Source organism: Anabas testudineus, chromosome 3 (genome assembly GCF_900324465.2).
Source record: "Anabas testudineus chromosome 3, fAnaTes1.2, whole genome shotgun sequence".
NCBI lineage: Eukaryota > Metazoa > Chordata > Actinopteri > Anabantiformes > Anabantidae > Anabas > Anabas testudineus.
The window spans coordinates 10533669-10553758 of record NC_046612.1 but is presented as its reverse complement, the minus strand read 5'-3'; the positions used below and the strand labels follow the sequence as shown (position 1 = coordinate 10553758).

Below are 20090 nucleotides of genomic sequence, written 5' to 3'. Positions count from 1 at the left end.
AAGCAGAACAAGACGTACATAAATAAACATGCAAAACCTGCGCTTTTTACAGCACTGGATTACAGAATATTATCATTATCATGATTATAATCATTAGCTTACTCATGTAGAGGCAAAATATCTTCATAAAGGGTCTGCAGAAAATCTGTCACTGCACAAAAAAGTTTGGTTAAAGTCATCTGTTAAATCATTGTATACTAAATGCAAGAGAAAGTATGTGAACCTTTTGAAACTTCATGGTTTTCTGCAATAATTTGTCATGAAATGTGATCTGATCTTCATCTAAGTCAAAGGTTTTAACAAATATAAGGTGCTTAAAGTAATTTAAAACATTGTTTCTTTACCTCACTCATGAGTATTTGTTGTGTTCTTGGGGTCATTTCCACTGGCCGCCCACGTCTTGGTAGAGTATCCACAGTCCCAATGTGTTATAACTTTGGGACGAACAGATGTAGCTGCATGCTCATTCTTTTATGACTACCGTGTTCAAATCTTCCAACAGCTACCTCCAACGTGAACTACATATTGACTGCTATTTTTAAGGGATACTAATAATTTAGTTCAGGCCTTTATATTAAGATATTTGCAGAATAAGCAAGAATACAGCTTGTTGTTCTGTTTCCTCTCTCTTTATTCTTTATACAGAGATACAAATTTCCACAATTTCCAAAAGAGCAATTAACACAACATTGTTTCGATGACTTGTAAGCTCACAAGCCAGATCCATATGCACATGACCTACATTATACTAATTACTTATAACACTATTAAAATAGCCTCTATACAACATAATAAAATGTATTAAAACATGTTTTACAGTATCTGTATAGAAATGTGTATTTAACATGTATAAACTTTCCCTTGTGCAGTACAGTACAGTATGAAGATGAACTCAACTAATAACAATTAATCCAAAATTGGAAGAACATTATTTTAGCCCTGAACAGAATAAATACATACATGGTGTTTTATTTCATATGTTCTTCAACGGTGTGCTTAAAATACTTAAAAAAGATTTCCTTTTAAATATTAAGGATGTTGGTTGTTCTGTATAAAGGCACATCTTAGGGTTTTGCTTCCTTCTTCTTGCTTCAGGCTCAGCCGTTTTACTGTCAGTGAGGCCAGTCGCACTTCCAGGGCTGAGACTTTGGCCCTTTGAGACACTTTCCTAACTTCTCACAGCCTGCGGGAGCCCAATTCTGTAACCGAGAGCAACAATCACAGTAATCAAACAAATAGGAAGTGCTCAAAGACATTCTCTATTTGCAGAAGGATTTCTTACAGTCATCAGCAGTAAAACTTGTGCTTAAATGAAGATGACAAAATATGCAAATGAGAAAAAACAAAGCAAAGTTCTGCCCCTACTTAAAATTGTGCTGATGTTGTTCACCACCAGGGGGCAATGTTACAACATAAATAAAACCATGGCAGTGAAAATCACAGCCCAGATGAAGCTGCCTCAATACAGCTGCTTCAAATAATCTTAAAAGGGATTTTTTTTTCCAAAAAACACTGTCAAAGTGAAAAAAAATATAATTGAGAAGATAATGTATGACTCCATTAACTTAGAAACAATGATAAACAAATGTGACAAAACGGAGACAATTGTTGAAATGGCCCTTACCCTACAGCCTACAAGCCCCAGTAGACTCAGTAGCTAGTTAAATAGTGAAACAGATGTATATTTATGTTAAGTATATCTCACCATCACAGCCAGGTCACACATGTTGAGCTGGGGAATACCAGGCACTAGATTCTTCTTATGCTGCTCCACGACTGGAGAGATCCTGGACAGCACATCGTGGTACTCTTTAGTCAAAACACTGAAAAGACATTAAATTAATATTAATTAATTATTATTTTAGTCTTTGTAACGTAAACAACAAACATAAAATTGTATGTAAGTCCAAAATAATCTATTGGTCACTTACATGTAAATGTCCTTTTTTTCTGTGTTTTAACAATTTTACTATTAATTTAAATGTACAACATGCAACCACACACACACACACACACACACACACACACACACACACACACACACTCATGTGGCAGTAAGTACAGTGTGTATATAAGTGTATCCAGTGATAAACCATTACTGTGGCCTCCAAGCTTAACTCATTATATCAAAGAGGGGACATGCTGTAGCTTTCAACAACAAAAACAGAAACATAAATGCATACACACACACACACACACACACACAGGCTGTCCACTCTGGCTCCCGTCGGGAAGACACACTCAGCAGGGTGAACTATGTAACCCCTCTCCCTTCCCCTGTCTCTCAATTACTGTTGTTGGACACCAGTGAGCCCGAGCACCTCTGTGCATTATTATATTCAGTGTGTAAAACACAGGGGCCCTGAAGGCTTTCAAAGGAACGCTGCTTTCAATTGGACCTGTAGGGTTAATGGGCTGTGTGTGCATACGAGTGTGTGTTGGGGGATTGGGCATCTGGTGGTGTGACACACAGATAGACAAATATCAGCAGTGCAATTACACCCCTGATACACTCACCAGCAGCACCTGTGCCAGCCTTCCACCCTCCCTCCGCTGCAAACTTCAGCTCTCTGATTGGCCCCTGGGGAACATGTGCATGTGTGTGAGGTGAAGTGTCAATTAGAGTAATAACCCCGGGCTCTGTCCAGCTCACACCTACCCTCCCTCTTAGGTCTCCCACAGGGCAGCAAGGCTTCCTCCATCAGCCAGCACCTGCTCCTTTCCTTGATACTTTCAGTCTTTTCCCTACAATTACTCGACTGGTAGTACATTGGCTGCAATTAGTCTCTCTCCTTGTGTGCCACATTTGTCATAAGACAACTATTCAAGCATTGTGACTGTAGCTGTTATGGGAAAAAAATAGATTACTTCCCTTGGTTAAAAATCAGTTAAATTGGTCAAGACATTTAAATTAAATTGCTTCAGCTATCTAGAATCGCAAATTGTGCTTTCGCCTGATCTCGATAAGCTAGAAGGATATTTCATTCTCTTCCTATCTCTGTCTGCCACCGATTGTTGTGATTCATTTTGTAATAAGGGATGAAGCAACTTAATAGAGGTAAATGGAAGGGGAGATTTATCAGACTGCTATAAGTATTAATTTTCTCCATACAAGTCTGCAAGCAAAGCACGCCATGTGATGAGAAACTTGCATAAGACACAAGTTTTTTTTATTGTTTTTTCTACGCACTGAAAATCTTACAGTGCAGTCCTCTAAATCAAAAAACTAATAATATCATTTGTTTATGCCCCCTCTGCAAACAAATAATGAAAAGCCCACAGTCAGCACAGCTCATTATCATGATTATAACCCTTAGCTTACTCGTGTAGAGGCAAAATCTGGAATAATAAGCAGGCTGTATGCAAATGGAGTCTTTTGATTTATAATGTATGACACCCAAGGGGGATGGGGGCATTGCTCAGGTGTGTCACCACTCTCATAACACTATTGCGGGAGCACACACACATGCATGCGGCCGTACACACACACACACACACAGCCACACAGTAGCAGAAGGTGGGGGAATTGAGGAGACAATCAAATACATCTGTCCTGCCTACCCCTCCCCTGCACCATCTTCTCCACCCCGGTGGAAATTGAGCACTTCAGTGAGGACTATTGATTGGGGACACAAGAGCCTGGTGGCAGGCAGCAGATGAGGCCAGACTGTGCAAGGCTTGCTGCAGTGTTAGGGCTGAGACTACACTCTGGATGACCGGGGGCTCTGGGGACGAGAGATGAGGTAGGTGGTGTGAAACTCGGCTGTGTTAACCTGGGGGTCTTACTGTAGGTCACAGAGATGGAGAGGCAGGAAAAGACATAGGAAGACACAGGCAGACCTGGCTGGGCCTGTGCTTTATTCAGACAGACAGACCACCAACACAGCCCCTGACATCCTATAACTCCACTGTTTAAATCACATTTAGTTGAACAAATTTAGCAACACGTCTCTTTACAGTTGTCACTTACACTCAGACAAAGAAAACAGACAAACAAAAACAAAAAAACGAAAAAATGACTATGTCCCCCACCTCCCTCCTGGACTGAATAATTGTAAAAAGCACCATTTTACTAGGTGACTAGTTCTAGACTGGGGACTGTGCATGTGTGTGTGCTCTTTGCTATATCACAGCCTGCGACAGTAGTGAAGGTATGTGTCCAGACAGGCCCTACATCATCTTAAGTGGCTCTTTAGGTGCAGACAGAGATTAATGATGGCCAGGCAGCCAGTCCAGCTGGGGGACCGAGGAGCACATGGACAAAACGCACACATACACATGTGTACACTCGCAGACACACACACGTTTAACTAGGATGGAGGAGAACAGTCCCAGTGGATGCGGTGGGACAGCGAGTGAATGGTGAGAAGTGAGCTGAGGCGCATAACAGTAAGTGGAAGGAGAGCGAGAGAGAAGACAAACCTTTTGAGAGAAAGGGGATTGAACAGCTAGAATGGATGCAAGAAGAACGTGCATGGACAGTGAAGAGTAACTGGGTGTAGAAATACAATAACATAATCCAAGTGTCCTTTGTGTTGTGTAAAATCTATTATAAACACTTACTGTATGAGTATAATGCAATCAATACAACACTGCCACTAAGGCCTAGAGAATCGCAGAATAAAATCAACACTTTTCTGGCACAGTCCTGACAACTGAACATTACAAAGGTAGGATTTATGCCAGAGCCTGTGTCCATGTTTTTTTTTTTCTGGATATTCAGGCTTTGTATTAGATCATAGATCAGATCGTAGACATTACTAACTCCTATTTAAAGAGACATATTGCATTGGATTTCCAATTGCTCCTGTATCTTCACACTTCATTGCTTTATTCTCTTTTATCCTCTTGTCTAGATGCACTGCTCAAATTAATCACATCAGGCCAGACACAGTCTGTGCAAAATCGCATTTGTAATGATAAAACTTGTTGTTATGAGGGGTGAAGTTTGACAAAAAATGCTAAATATCGGTTCTGCCTGAAGGGAGATTTTCACAGCATTTATAGTTTTATTTGACAAAGATGAGACTAAGATGTCCAGAGACTTAGTCAACTAGAAATGAAATATAAAGAAGGATGGACAAATTCAGTGACACCTCTGAAGTTAAAAACGTGACCTTTGCATTTTTAGTTTGTGTGTGTGCACACCTCTAGCACTCCTCCCAACACATGGCTGCATATTGATTGGTTTTTGACTTTTCTTTTTTTTTTTTTTATTCCTCCAAGTGAATAGCGAGGCTAAAAGGTGGGCAAATGAAAAACAACATTAATGTTTTATTATCCAATTTCACTTCAGAACTGAGAGAGGCAAAGAAGAGATGAGGCCAGAGCTAAATTTGAGCAGCACAGCTGCAGAAGGCATAAAAGAAAGGTCCAGCTAAGAAGGTGTAATGGCAGCGGGGAGCCAAAGCGAACACTGTGCACAAAAGGAATATTCTCTCATCAAAGTGATTTCGAGATTATCTCCATGTATTATCCACGGTGGGTGATTTATCTAAAAGAACACAGAAATATTCTGCAATTATATTACGCAGTAAAATATGATGCTCATCTTTCTTTGCACTCTTGTTTAGTAATAGTCTGTCGGCGTCCTCTGCTCCCGCTCTCTTCTTGAGATTCTGAGCTCGCCTCCGAGTCGAGGCTGACACACACCAAACTCCATTAAACAGCACTCGCTCTCAATTTAGACCTCAACAATTTATCTTGCAATTTTAACCTGTAGCCGTACGCTGGCGGGTTGAGGGCCAGAGCTGTTTGCAATCACAAAGAGAAGGGTGTAATCAGGCACGCACTGGCTGAGCGGATCAATCCGCTGCCTTCTTTTTCATGCCAGTGAATCAGCATTGATCTCATACACATTCTTTACTACCAACAGGCAAACAACCCTCCTATTCTCCTCTTTGTTTTCCATTGCCGCTTCTCTTCTCTCTCTCTCTCTCTCTCTCTCTAGATATGTGCTGTAAGCAGATTTGAACTTTTCAGGCAACTGACCTGATTGGGAACTTTTCCCCAGGATCCCGCCCCAGGTGGAAAATGACTGGCTGCATTGTGTGCTCTTTCTGGTCATGTGTAGTCACTCCGGAGACTTCTTGACCTGGACAGAAATTTATACCCTGTAAGAGACAAAGAGCCACACACAGATGTTACTATGTTTTCATAGTTCGAAGTAAAGTATTAATTTAAAATAGATTGTCAAATGCTCATGTCATAAGCACACTTTCAGTTCACTGACTAGTAAGAGGTTTCACCGTTATGATAGAGTTAAAGATCTGGATACATGAATATCAACTTATGTCTAATTTAGATGCTTACATTCTAGTTTCTGAATGATTCATTCATCATTTTCTTCAACCTCCTGTTTTTTAACAGTCTCCATCTGGTTCTTTTAGGTGTGTTAGTTGACACACATCAGGCCTTTGCTCTGTGTTTTTATCATGTACAATTAAACTCATTCACACTTGCAGCCACCTACTACTTAATGCTTAATGTAGCGCGGTCTACATGCATCACGTGTCCCAAACCATTATGTTGTTTGCGATGTTACTGTTGCTACATCATGAAGTGGTCGACTCCCTCACACAAGCCGAGGACCTTTTGCTGCCTCCCCTTCATCTCTGCACACCTTCGCTCCTGCTCCGTGCCTCCATGCTCATGAGCCTGGCAGTGATCACAGCCTGACTGAGTCACACTCACTCCCCCAGAATCCCCAGGAGATCTGCCCCCTCCTTCAACACACACATGCATTTGTTTTCATCACGTATGGGGACTTCACATTGACTTGCTGTACATTTACTTTGCAGTAACTTACCCGATTCTTAGCCATAACAACTACTTGCCTAAGCTGACCGTTCCATTAAACCAAGTAATCTCTTTAAAATGTAACTAATGACATGGTGGGAACCAGCATTTTGTCTCCACGAGGAAGAGAAGTCCCCACAATGGGAGCAATACACGATGCGCACACAGAGATGTACACAGACACTCACACACACTATTTGATGAGCACAACTAATATTGAGAGAGCATTCATCTGTAAGGCACAGTTGCTGCCCCCCTCTGAGATCACTCAACGGAGCACCTTAAAATATATATAGAAAAGAAAGAAGCAGAGAGTGAGACAGATGGATACCCCCACACTGCAGAGCTCTGATTCAGACTTGCTCTGACTTTTGATGGCAACAACTTAGAATGCAGAAAAGAAGACTAACAAAAAAAAATCTCATACCAGAGGAGCAGCAAGAAAGACCTGCTGTGTGCAGTGTATCTGTCTGAATGTTGTATCCAAGACATGGCAGCAAGAACTCCATATCTCGCTTGACATGAATGCTATAGATACAACAGGGCTGCTTTCAAACTGGAGCAGAGCTTTCCCTATAGAGATAAGGTGCAGGTGAAGCCAGGGTGAAAGAGTGGATTTTGGAAAAAGACGTTTTGTGTTTATTTTAGATCAAAGCATTAGATTTGGAAGAACAGCAACTTCCTATATTGTACTTCAGATTGTGGATACATTTATTTTATGGATAGATGGAAGCAGATCGATAAAAATGTGCAACTAATCTATGGACCATTGGTGATGAAAAGTAACTACATGGTTTAACTTTACTGAGGCACCTGTAATATCTGAGTATTTCCATTATATGCTCTTTATGCCTCCACACCGTTACATTTGGATGCACATGACACAAACATTTATTTCATAGCTGCGGTTACTATATGCTAAGTTAGTACAGCGCGTTACTAAAGCAGTGTCTACGCGATGCAGCTGGTCAGGGTTTAGATTAATGAGTTATAAAAGCAGAGGCATTTCCTCTTCTATCCCTTCGTCTCTCATGGCTCAATTTGAATAAGAGGTAACTTTACTTTTTAATCTGAGTTAGTAATTATTATTAATAATTAATAATAACTGAAGCAATTATTACTCCTACTCCTACTAATACTAATAATAATCAGCATCAAAATCATTGCCATCATCATCAGTAGTGGTAGTAGCAGTATTAGTATTGTATTTCACATAAAAACCAAACATTAAAGAAACATCTCATCTTTGTTCTTTTACTTAAATAAACTCTGATTGCGTCTTCTACCACTGTAAATGTTCAGCATACTGCTTTACTGCCTTTTAGGTGAGTGAACTATTGCAACAACGGATGTGTTAATGTCACGACTTACTATAAAGCTCAACAGTACGATGGCACAGTCTATTACTTGTTAAGTCTCGCAACAGAATTGATGTGTAACCACTATAGGTGGAACAGGTGTCGTTTTTCAGTTTTCATTTATCACCCTGTGAGGTATCACAGCTGTAGCACAGGTTACTCAGCAATCCAGATTTCACATTTCACACACATACATTTCACATTATTAACATCACTACACTCCCTCAAGAGAGTTTGATGAGACGCATTTAAGCCTGTGAAATTTCTTATTTTCCTCATGGCTGAGCTGCATGCACACAGCCAGGACAGAGATGTACGTCTCCTAGCTATTAACCTGTAATTTCATTCTTCTTACACACACGCACGGAAGCACGCATACACACATATGCACACACACACACCTTGCCTTGTTTATTTTTCATCACGGGCTGCTAAGAAAACCAAATTCTATTTAAAAGTATTACCAGAGCTGAGGAGCAAGCAAGTAGACACAGGTTTTACAGAAAAAGGGTTTGATGTTTTAAGTCTGCTGCAGGTTAAACTTATTCTTTATGAGGGTTTTACTGCGAACATAATTTTATTGGTTGAGGAAAGGGTAGGAATGATCTAATCTAGTGTATGCCTATAACAAAGAAGGCCAAACATGGACCTCAGAACATTCTTCTTCAAAGGTTAATTTACAAAACACAAGCATGTAAAGAGTTTGTTCACATTTATTAAAGTTCTTTTTTACAATTTAGCCATAATTAAGCATTCACCTTTTACTTGTACAACCTCAGCAGTCACTCTAAAAACACACACATAAATATTCACATCTGTTTCAAGCCTCAAACATGTACGTTTTCACTCCTTCTTTCTCTCTCTCTCACGTGCACACACACACACACACACCAATCGATAGGCAACTCACAGGCAATCAGATGCCATTATTTGTGAAGTTCCACTTCAGTTCACATGAGTTGATAAAGGAGGCTGCTATTGATTCAGCGGCCCTGAAGGAGAGAGCAATTTAAGCGACCGATGGGGCATAAAACAAACTGGATCACAGGAAAAGCAGAGCCATGGAGGCAGAACAGGAGGACATGTTTTTATGGACACAAAAGAGAAAGGGCCACGCTATCCTGTTTCTCAAGTGTCAGATTTCACATTTGTCCTGATAACGAATCGGCACTGAGCTGATGTAATTGTGGCAGAGAGATACAGCTATTATCTGACTTTTATTTCTTCTTTCTGAGCCCCATGATGCCAAAAGAACGGGTCTACAACCGAGACTGACGGTATGTAAATGGAGAGGAAGAAAATCTCCACTGGAGTTAGAACAAACAAGTCAGCTTGTTGATGAATGATGTAAGTTCGCTGATGTGGGGGCTCTTCATTAATATTCATTACACTCTGATGTACACAGCAGTCAACTGATGAGCCATTTTCAAGATAACACCAACAGTGAGAGTGTTTGTGTGTTTGAGTAAGATTAGGAGAGACAAAGAGGGAGGATGTGGCAGAGCAAATCAAGAACTGAGGAAACAGAGCAGGAACAGAGTTGTTGTGGTAAAATGGGAATCTTACGCTCTTAAACTCCTCCCATGAGTTGCTCCAGGTCCAGTAGTGTGCCTTGTACTGCCCAAGCCTCACAGCCATCAGCTCATTCCCACGGTAATAGAAGATAGGCCTGTTGAGGATGGGAAAAAGGAGAAACAACGCTCAAATTAGTTTCTCCCTAAGTGCATTTCGGCACTTGTTTATGCTAAATCTGCCCTCTTTTTTCCAAACCTTCCTCTCTTTCATGAAACAAGATAAAGAATCTACAGTACATCCATGCTGCATCTCTCTGGAGCTGAACTTAAGGTAGCCTCACTCAGGAAGCGGACCTCTCACTCACTGATGTGGTCTTAAAGTAAATGCCACCAACACCCTAAAGACCAATATTAAAATCCTGATGGAAGAGGGGATGGATATGTGTGCCCCACCTGTTGTGGATGGTGTGGGGGGGGCTTAGCAGGACTGGTGTCAGGTCCAGTCCATCGATTGCTCTGTCACCAGGAGGACTAATGCCAGCCAGAGCCAGACTGGTGGTGAACAGATCCATTACATTAGCCAACTGGAAGTTCACCTGCAAAAAGACAAATACATTTTTAAAAAACACCATCACTGCCCAAACAAGTGAGATTAGATTGGAAAAATGACCCTGATAAAAATAAATAGTATTCTATCAGGGGTTAAAACTCAAACTGGTCCTCAGGTGTATGCTATATATATATACACACACACTAACATACACACAGTGTTTATGAGCTTGATCTCTAGTTTACCATTATTGGTGATATGTGGCAAATAAGAGTTCACCACTAACTGATGCTCCGGGAACACCTTTGACTCGATCTTTCTTTCTCCATGGAAGCAAACGAGGTAACTATGCGTGGTCATGATAGGATGTTTGCATGTGTGGTTGTCTGTACACATGTAGGAAAGGGGTGCATTTCTTCAGTCTCCTCTCTAATCTCTCCTTGCAGATTTACTATAAAACCTCCAGAATGCTCTTTCTAAATTAGTTTTTTGGAGGCAAAAAAAGGAAAAAAAGAAGTGAGTGAGGAAAAAGAGGAGAGAAGGTAGGGAGAGGACAAGGCCCGGGCAAGCAGGCGGCTGGAGCTGGAGCGAGCTGGTGTTTTATCTCCCTCTCCCAGTCCCAGTGAAAAGCTTTATTTTATTTATAAACTTTGAACTATTTTCAGATAAAATGCCATTTTTTCGCTGTCATCCTTGATCTTCCGTTCCATTCTCTCCTGAGCGAGCCTTAGAGGGAGACGGCACGCTCACAATCAGATAGTGCTATCAGGCCTCTGCAGCTGCACCACCATGTGCCGCTGTGCTCCTATCGGCTGCCAGCACACATGCAGAAGTGCGCGCACACACACACACAGAAACACACACACACACACAAAAGCTCCTAAGCACTGAAATGAATTCCCTGTTCTTCTGTAGCCACAAAACTAGCCACAGAAAAGGCTCTGCAATGCATTCCATGATCTATCTGCGCATCCAGACACTCCTTCTCACACACATACATAAACACTAACAGATTCAGTCCTTTCCTCCATTTTTTTTTTTTTTTTTATAAATAAATTCCCCGTCACACAGAGTCACACAAACCATTAAAGAAAACGGGACAAAAGGACAGAACACGAAGCAAAACCCACAATTTGTTGGTAATAACTTGAATGGCTAAAAACTGAAACTTTCAAAGTCTATCTCCTGAGTTGCTATCTTCTATTTCCTTCCTTAATAACTCTGCTCTCTTTCGCTGTCTACACCAAACTTCATTCTCTCTTCGCCCTTTGTTCCTCCTTTTTTTGTCTGACTCATTGCTCTCTATTAATGTCACATTCTTTCTCCGTCTTCTTTCTTTGTCGTGAGTGGTGATGCTGGTTATCTGAGGAGGCAGCGCTTCAGTCTCTGCCTGTGCCACTCTGCTTGTGTGTCTGCTGCCTGATAAAACACAACAAAAGGGGCTGTGATGCTCAACAATGTTGTGGTGTGGGGCTAACACCCCACCTACTTCTGCATTTCTGTTCCTACAGCCACCACCCAACCTCACCGTGGCTCGTCACCCCCCCCCCCCCCCCCCCTCGGGCACTGGGAAGATGCTGAATCTGCATCTGCTTCAGCCCTGAGCTGCTTCATTCCAGTGCACCTGCTTCTATCCCCGCAAATTTCAGTGTATGTTCTCACAAGTCAGTTAAATTACTGGCATGTTCCTGACATTTCATCACTCAGATGCATAAACAGAAAAAGGGATTTTTATCTGTTTGAGATATGTGGAAATAAACAGTGAAATGCTCTGTCACCAAGCCTTTGTTGCACCAGAACTTCTCATCTTAATACTGTAAAGATGGGTCTGCCTTCAGTGGCTTGCATAACAGTTTGATGTCTTCTCCATTTAGCTTGAAGAGCTTATGGACATTTCAATGCACACATCATCAGAGATTTCAGATGATTAATGTGATAAATCTAGAGCCTGCAGGGGGTTCTGCAGAGTACAGTAGACCCACATTCTCACAGACAAGCCATAAGTAAAAAATGATGATGTCTTATATAGGTTATAGAGTATCAGTATCTCTTTCATCAGAAGAAAATACATAGATACATGTCTATACGTGCAGGCATGCCGGAGTACAGTGGCACAGACAAAAATGCCACAGATATATCAACACGTTTGCAGGTGCATATACAGACACACTGGTCAATTATAAAGTGGCACAGGTGCAGCAAAGTCCTGCAAACTCAACAGCGTTCCTGGCAGTGCAGCACTGCCAGCGTCTTTAGCACACCAGCCCCCTCTTTTACTTCTTCCTTGCTTCCTTCCCTCTCAACCCCTCCTGTTCCTTTATCCTGAGCGCCTGGCATATTCAGATACTGAAGTCCTCATTACGGCTCAATCCAACCTCAGCAAACACACAAACAGATTAGCCGCTTAAGACGCTCCCAATCCCCCTCTCCCTCGCTACTCTGCTGTGCTATCAGGCCCCAGCACACCCCTGTGAGATGAGCCAGGGGCAAGGCTTACTGCAGACTGCAGCCTCCGCTCGCTCCTCCACCAAATCCCTCTGCGTCACAGCCCCGTGTCACAGCTGCCCCTAATACAATTAAAAGTCATTTGCAGAACGCACAGGCTTAGGGGATCACTGTGTGGGTGGGGGGTTAAATTGGGGAGAGGGAGGGAAAAAGAGAGAGAATTGGGGCATTAATTCCAACCAAAACTATTTGAAGAAACTGTGGAAAAAGCATCCATGTGCTTCGTGGCCAAAATCACACAGTTTATCTTTACCGGAGTCGAATTACATGACAGAAGTTGAGTGTAGTCAAGATTAGCTGGTTACTGTGCCTATGGCGCAGATTGTGCACAAACTGGTAAGTGATACACAAATCAAACAAAAACCAACAATCTTTCAAAGAAAGGCTGAAATAGTAATTTCTTTACTTTCCACCTGATTCATAGTACTGTGCATCGCCTCCGTCTTTATAGAGCTCCTGGTACCTGTTAAGAGGCGGATCATCAGGGAGCAACAAAGCTTAGAATAAAAAAAAAAAAAAAAAAAACCTGGCTCTTGATTCTGAGCCTGAGACTAGTCTGGTCTCTAGAGGAGATGCTAGGGGTTTAGTGATTGATAGTGTTGGACTGTTTAGAGGCTTTATTTGGTAAAAGCTTGAAATCACTGAGGTATTCTTACTGTGCCTTCTTTGATGTGTCCAGGCCACCAGGCGATTGCGGGCTCCCTCATGCCCCCTTCAAAGGTCGTCTCCTTCCCACAGAGGAATGGCCCGTTGCTGCCACCTGAGGAATCAGATGCACAAAACATGCAGTCTTATAATACATCACACACACAAACAGGGTAACAAGTCAGACTTCATCTTACTTGATCTACTTGATCTATCTGCAGTCTTTGACAGGGTTAACCACCAGATCCTCCTGTCTGAACTCTCTGATATGGCATCACTGGTACAGCTCTGGCCTGGCTTAAGTCTCAAACGTTCAACATATCTTGGCAGGGGCAAGTTTCTACCTCTCACTGCCTCTCCACTGGCGTACTGCATACATTTAGTGCCTACCTTCATGTGGGGCAGATATTAGAGCAGCTCCATTGTCTGAGGTGAAGAAGACAAAGGTGTTGTTTTCAATGCCCAGGGTACGCAGCCATGACAAGATCTGACCGACGCTGTAGTCAAGTTCCATCACTGCATCTCCATATCTACATCAAACAACAAATCACAGCTCATATTATTCACCTTATAAAATACATATATTCACAACCATATACCAGTGATTGAGTGAAGCAGGGAATCACAGACCGTCCTCGCTGGCTCTTCCCTAGGAAGTGTTTGGAGGCATAGACCGGGGCGTGAGTAGCATCAGCTGCCCAGTAGAGGAAGAAGGGCCGCTGAGCCTCAGTCTGACGGCGTATGAATTCAAGACCTTCCTGTGGAGGCAGGAGGTAAGGGACACTGTAAGTACGGATGACTTAGTGAAGCTCCTTTTGTAGTGTTTCTAGTTGATTTCTGATTATTTTAAATAGATCACTTTGTGGTTCTTTTAGGTTTTAATAATATACTGAGAGAAAACATTTCATCACCCCGTTGATAGAAGTGAAGGTAAACTACATATTAGAAACATCTCTTATTATAATGCAATTTAATCAAGAAGATGAACATCATCATGGACATGCTGCAGGGCTTTTGTTTTATCTCAGTTTACCCAAGTAATTGACAAATGAGTGAATGTCCATGTTCATTTACTGATAAATGTAAAATGAAGTCGGAGGTTTCATGTTCTAGTGCTCAACTAATTACACAACCATGTCCAATGTGTCCTGATGCAATCAGAAATATGAGTTTGCATTGTAAAGTTCTGCCTTTGTTCCATTTTCTTAATACAATATCTGCACCGCAGTCAGTTTAGCCTCTTAGGACATTCTTATACTACGTGAGCTTTACAAAGATCTACTTTACAGATCCCTTCTCCTCTTGTGATGACTCAGAGCACCTCTCAAGCATGCAGTTCGTCTGTGTGTGCTGTATTCGGTCCCTTAAAGAACAGAATGGGACAGAACGAAGCAGGTGGCAGAAATAATCAGCACGAGAGTGTGCAAAAGTCAACAATCCACTTCTGTTGGTAAAAATATCAGGCTGTAATTTGTTAAATAAGATGATTTACTGTTTCTGTGCTTTTATATTTTGTTGAGACACAGACAATCTTCCACTCTGGTGGAAAACATAGTTGTAATTTATTTACTCTACGTGACATACTCCACAGAAAGGATCGTATCATCTGAGAAAGAGGCAGCCTTAGAAAGGACAGGTCAACCCAAACGTACCTGCAAGTACATCTGTGTGAGGTTGGACTCTCCAGTCACCCTGTCAATCTTGAATTCCTCATAGTATCTGAAAAACAAGCGGTTGACATGATTCATCTGATTACCTGCTGAGGCCACACAGTGTCATTCCTCCTCTGCTTATTCAAGCGCATAAAGTGATTCATTCACAAATGAATCGTTCACAATGACCTGACGGTATTATCAGGGCTCCTCAATCAACTTCTACATTGACTCAAACTATTACAGACGCCATCGTTAAAATAATGGAAGCAAATTTCCTTCTTGTGGACTGTTTTTGCAAGGAGGTTTTGTTGAAAGACATATTTGGGAAGTCTCAGCAGAGCCGAGCAGAGGGAACTGTTATGAGGTGTTGCTGAAGCATGGCGCGGCGAGTAGAGAAGCAGTGACAGGCATCTCTCTCTCTCTCTCTTACGCTTCACTTCCTCCAGGTGTCCTCGCATACAGCCAACGCAACCTGCCGTCTCTTGAGGGCGGGTGTGTGTCTGTGTGTATACATGTCTATGTGGGTGTGTATGTCTGTCCAGGGCCCAGGTATTCTGCGCTGATTAAACCCACGGCTAAGCGAAAAACACGCCCGGCTGCCAGTTCCAATGACCCAGAATACACATATGGCTGTTTTGGGGAAAACAAATGGGCGGAAAATGGAATATACAAGCACAGCTGGTACATAGAGGGAAGAGGAGGGGAGACATTCAACTCATTGAGAGGAGCAGCCAGCCTGACTATTCCACTGAGTCATGGGGGAAGAAGATTTTTATAGATTTCCAGCCTGTATGTCTGTTGTTTTGTTCTGTATATCGGGGTGCTCGTGTGTGATACTACCTGCCAAGCATCTCAGAATTGTTGTATACGGGGATGTTGGGTGTGATGGTGTCGTTATAGGGGCCAAAGTGGCAGTTTGGTGCACCAAACCATTCATCGAAACCATTCTTCAGGGGAAGGTACTGTGGTCTATGGCCCAGATGCCTGTAGAGACACATGAAGAGCACCCAGAATAGATAATGTGATAAACAATCTATTTTAAATGAGCCTTGGGTCTCTGCATATATATATATCTATGCATATATGCATATTTTCACACCACAATGAAAGTAATGTAAACCAACAGATACCTCAGGGATGGGTGGCTTAGAAACTGATCATCTATTATGTTAATTCAGAATGATACATTTTTATACATCAATTCCACAACTGTTTATTTTCTCTAGGTACATTTTTAGCAACATCACAAGACAAGTTGTTGTTGGTCTTGAACATAGTGTTAAAGTGGCTTCATTAGTGGTGGAAAGGAAGTAAGGATCTTTTCTACTACGACTTAACTACATGCTGAAAAAAGTATACTTTACCCAACTATCTTTATTTTATCCTACTTTATTTTCCTAATTTCTTTTATTCCACTAATTTCAGATAGAAACACTGTAATATTGTTACATGTTAAACAAAACAGTTAACTAAACACCATCTGAAGCAGGATTTGTGTATATATGTGGTAGGTAAAATGAACTGCGCATGAATCAACTAAATCATTAAAGTATATATCAATGCATCAATAATAATGAACTGATTAGCACTGATGGGACATTTGGCACGCAGACTACTTACTATTTGCTGATAATACATCTGTAAGCAAGATTTTAAATCCAGTTTTCTACATGTAATGAAGTATGTTTACAGTGTTGTATGGCTACTTTTACACAACAGTTTTTCCACCTCTGATCACAACCTCACATTTTAAAAAAACTCTAAAAAACCTGAATTAAGGAAAAACTTAAAGCACTCACCACTTGCCAACTATTTTGCTGACATAGCCTTTTGTCTTCAACAACTGGGGTAACAAAATCTCATCTTTGGAGATTCCTCCTACTATCTCCTGTGGTGTGTATGCTACAAAAGAGGTAAAACATTTAACGTAAAGTGTACAAAACGTACCAGGACTTTATTGCACACTGTCGCCTCGATTATAGACAGAGTAATGACAAACATGCAACTAATTATTTGCAGCTGGATAATGTGCACAGTAAGGATATACTGAAAGTCTACCGTTTCTGGCGTGGGCATTAGTAGTGTAGAAACCATTTCTGACAGGCAGCCTCCCGGTGAGAAGCGCAGCTCTGGCTGTGGATAAAATGACAGAAAAGAGTCAGTATAGAAGGATGATTACAAACTCGGACTGGTCTTCTAAATTCTCCTTCACAGGCAGACAAATAGAGTTAGATTGGATTTATTCTTCATCCAGACACACTGAGCACAACAAACTAACCCATACAGCTGATACTGTAATAGTTAGATTCTTGTATATGTGTGTAGAGGTACAGTATGTTGCTATTAAGATGTATTTTTCTTTGGAAGTCAGTCATCATACAAGTGATGTAATGCAATCGTAAGCATGTCTCCTAACCTTTATAGTGTGTGTTGCAAACTAAATTTTCTTATATTTACAGAATACAAATGGGCTTTTCAGTTTCATTTTTTAAACCAGTTTGTTAACAAAAGGGCCACAAACTAATTTCTGAATCTATTGCATTATACACAGATCCCTAAGATTGCATAACCTAACCAGGACATTGTTTTTTACAGTACCTGTTTCACTGCATTCTGTCTGGCTGTCCTGTACTCACATGATGCACATGCTTAATTTTAGCAAATGTTCTGGTAGATTAGTTGTTCACAACTTTAAATCAATAATCAAGTGTTTAATCAAAATGACACGGGTTTCACAGTAAAAACAAATTAAGAAATGGAGATGACAGTGTATTGCAACACATAAACTGTTAGTTCAGTTCTTGAATTGTTTTGCTGACTCACATGGGGAACAGAGGGGGTTTGCAGTGTAGAAATTTGGAAACAGCATCCCTTGAGCAGCCATGGCATCCAGGTTAGGTGTCTCTTTAGAGGGCTGGCCAAACACCCCCAAATCACCCCAACCCATCTGAAGGGCAGAGGCGAGTTTATTATAAGTCCAAATCCAGGAACACACATGCAAGCTCACACTTTATTATCACAGACATTACTCCTGATGTGAGAAGAAATATATGAAAACAACTTACGTCATCCATGAGCATGATGATAATGTTTGGAGATGAAACACTCGATGTCTGTAGTGTGAAGGAACAACATATTAATGCAGAAAGAAAAGTCAAACTTAAGGGAGACATCGCTCTCTTTGCTGCTCTGGAATCATATGAGCGTCAACTTCGAGGAAGTGGTTTGTTTGTCTTCGAGCGCGTTTTCGGCGCAACACCTACGCATGCACGTAAGACGAGCGTTTTGGGGGACGTGGTTGAATTCATATTCTTGTTCATTTCATTTTTGCTCAAACGATTTCCCCCTTTTGTATACATGTGAATGCGGCTGTATTAAACACTGAGATAAACTTTTGCAAATAACTGGAAAATCATCGCTAGAAGTTTGGTGCATTGGAGGTAAATTTCGAAATCGGGTGCATGAATTACAATTATGAACATGTTAATACGTGACGTAAATAAATTAAAAATACAATAAAACATATAACGCCCATTATAAATTAGCTATATGGATCACAGGACAAATAAACGCGCCATGTCCAAATAAAAAAAAATCAGATTGTGAAGTTAGTGTTCACCTTTCCAACAGAGTTTGAACGCATCGTGTCACATGACAGCAGCTGACAGCTGAGAGGCGGAACAGTAACATGGCGGTGTGCATAGCAGTGATCGCAAAAGAGGTAACAAATGCTATTAAACGTTCCAGGATTGAACGATATCACGTTTTTGTAATGTTGTAATGGTTTCTACTTTCTTATAAACCTCTAAGAGAAGCTGTTTGCTTTTTCTGTATGACAGAAGCAGGTTAAAATCTGAGCTAACGCCAGAGCGCTAACAACGTTAGCATGTTTTTGATGGAGCTGCTGTTGCGTTTCGCTCCGTCTGTGTTGAATGTGGTACTTGAAACAGCATCGTTACTGTTATTCAGTCCTCTGTTGTGTTATTTTGTAGAACTATCCGCTGTATATTCGCAGTGTGCCCACTCAAAATGAGCTGAAGTTTCACTACACGGTGCACACATCTCTGGATGTGGTGGAGGAGAAGATCTCAGCTGTGGGTAAATCCCTGGGAGACCAGAGAGAGCTGTACCTGGGTCTGCTTTATCCCACTGAAGACTACAAAGTGTATCCTTTGTTATAGTTATAGTTTTCGGGGTTGGGGAAAACCCCTTCACAAGTGATCTAAGTGACTTACAGTACCATTTTTTTCAGTGATAAACCATTAATACAAATTTCCAAGATTATGGAAAATATGGCCAACAGTTTGCTTGTCTTTCATACTAGCTCAGTAAAGTCCCTCCGATGTCCTCTGTCATAAATGGTTTCCCCAAGAGAAAACCAAATATCCTTGACCAGTCAGACAGATATGGATATGTAACCAACTCCAAAGTGAAATTTGTCATTGTTGTGGATTCATCTAATACATCATTGCGGGACAATGAAATAAGAAGTGTAAGTCGAGTTTATCAAATGCATTACCCAATAAGTAAACTTCATCAAATGTGAGATTTGTGCTTCCTTGATGTATAGACAGCATGTGTGCAAGTGTTAAAGTTCTTCCGTTTTCTCCTAATCCAGCACTTCTCTGGGCAGTTTGTTAATACTGGACTTGTGCAAAAGCCTCACAGTTGTGCCCTTGTTTAGTTTGTGACTAATTCACACTTGTAATTTTATTTCCAGATGTTCAGAAAATTGCACAACTCCTTCACTGATGTCATGTGCAACCCCTTCCATAATCCTGGTGACTCAATTCAGTCCAAGTGAGTTTTGTTTCCCCTCTTGGGAAGTCTGATGTTAATGCTGAAAATATTTACGGTTGATTTATTTTGAGTGGCGTTTAACTGGTTTGATCATTTTACAGAGCCTTCGATGGAATAGTTTCTGGTATGATGCAAACGGGCTGACATCTCCTAAACTCCTGCTGAGCCTCCCCTGTATATAATGCCCATAATCTTTGTTTACATGTTGCCTTGATTGATGAAATCTATACATTAATAAAACTTGACTTGTCCACATCACTGCAGG

The 20090-nt window shown here is 41.2% G+C and overlaps 2 protein-coding genes across 2 annotated transcripts; one reads left to right on the top strand and one right to left on the bottom strand.

The window, feature by feature from the left end:
• Positions 1 to 619: 619 nt before the first annotated feature.
• On the bottom strand, positions 620 to 18252 carry galns (galactosamine (N-acetyl)-6-sulfatase). Its single transcript, XM_026378027.1, has 14 exons — positions 18091 to 18252; positions 17849 to 17972; positions 17084 to 17158; positions 16825 to 16927; positions 15866 to 16009; positions 15023 to 15089; positions 14001 to 14128; positions 13761 to 13900; positions 13382 to 13485; positions 10124 to 10266; positions 9723 to 9825; positions 5992 to 6113; positions 1706 to 1823; positions 620 to 1199 (listed from the first exon to the last, which is right to left on the bottom strand). The coding sequence occupies exons 1-14, from the start codon at positions 18196 to 18198 to the stop codon at positions 1113 to 1115; spliced, it is 1566 nt and encodes a 521-aa protein (XP_026233812.1). The 5' UTR covers positions 18199 to 18252; the 3' UTR covers positions 620 to 1112.
• Positions 18253 to 18279: 27 nt separating this feature from the next.
• Positions 18280 to 20084, top strand: trappc2l (trafficking protein particle complex 2-like). The gene is made up of 6 exons (XM_026378029.1): positions 18280 to 18296; positions 18656 to 18746; positions 19018 to 19190; positions 19430 to 19517; positions 19746 to 19825; positions 19927 to 20084. Exons 2-6 carry the CDS (start codon positions 18714 to 18716, stop codon positions 19967 to 19969), a joined length of 417 nt encoding a protein of 138 aa, XP_026233814.1. The 5' UTR covers positions 18280 to 18296; positions 18656 to 18713; the 3' UTR covers positions 19970 to 20084.
• Positions 20085 to 20090: the final 6 nt, after the last annotated feature.

Bases quoted from the DNA above. Each gene is read 5' to 3' on its own strand.
- galns (XM_026378027.1), bottom strand. From the start codon at position 18,198: ATGTCTCCCTTAAGTTTGACTTTTCTTTCTGCATTAATATGTTGTTCC. The intron at 1,824-5,991 runs GTCAGTTGCCTG...ATGTCTTTTCAG, and splicing joins GGGGAAAAGTTCCCAATCAG to TGTTTTGACTAAAGAGTACC. The intron at 1,200-1,705 runs GTGAGATATACT...TCTCGGTTACAG, and splicing joins TGTGTGACCTGGCTGTGATG to AATTGGGCTCCCGCAGGCTG.
- trappc2l (XM_026378029.1), top strand. From the start codon at position 18,714: ATGGCGGTGTGCATAGCAGTGATCGCAAAAGAG. The intron at 19,518-19,745 runs GTAAGTCGAGTT...TTTTATTTCCAG, and splicing joins GGGACAATGAAATAAGAAGT to ATGTTCAGAAAATTGCACAA. The intron at 19,826-19,926 runs GTGAGTTTTGTT...ATCATTTTACAG, and splicing joins GGTGACTCAATTCAGTCCAA to AGCCTTCGATGGAATAGTTT.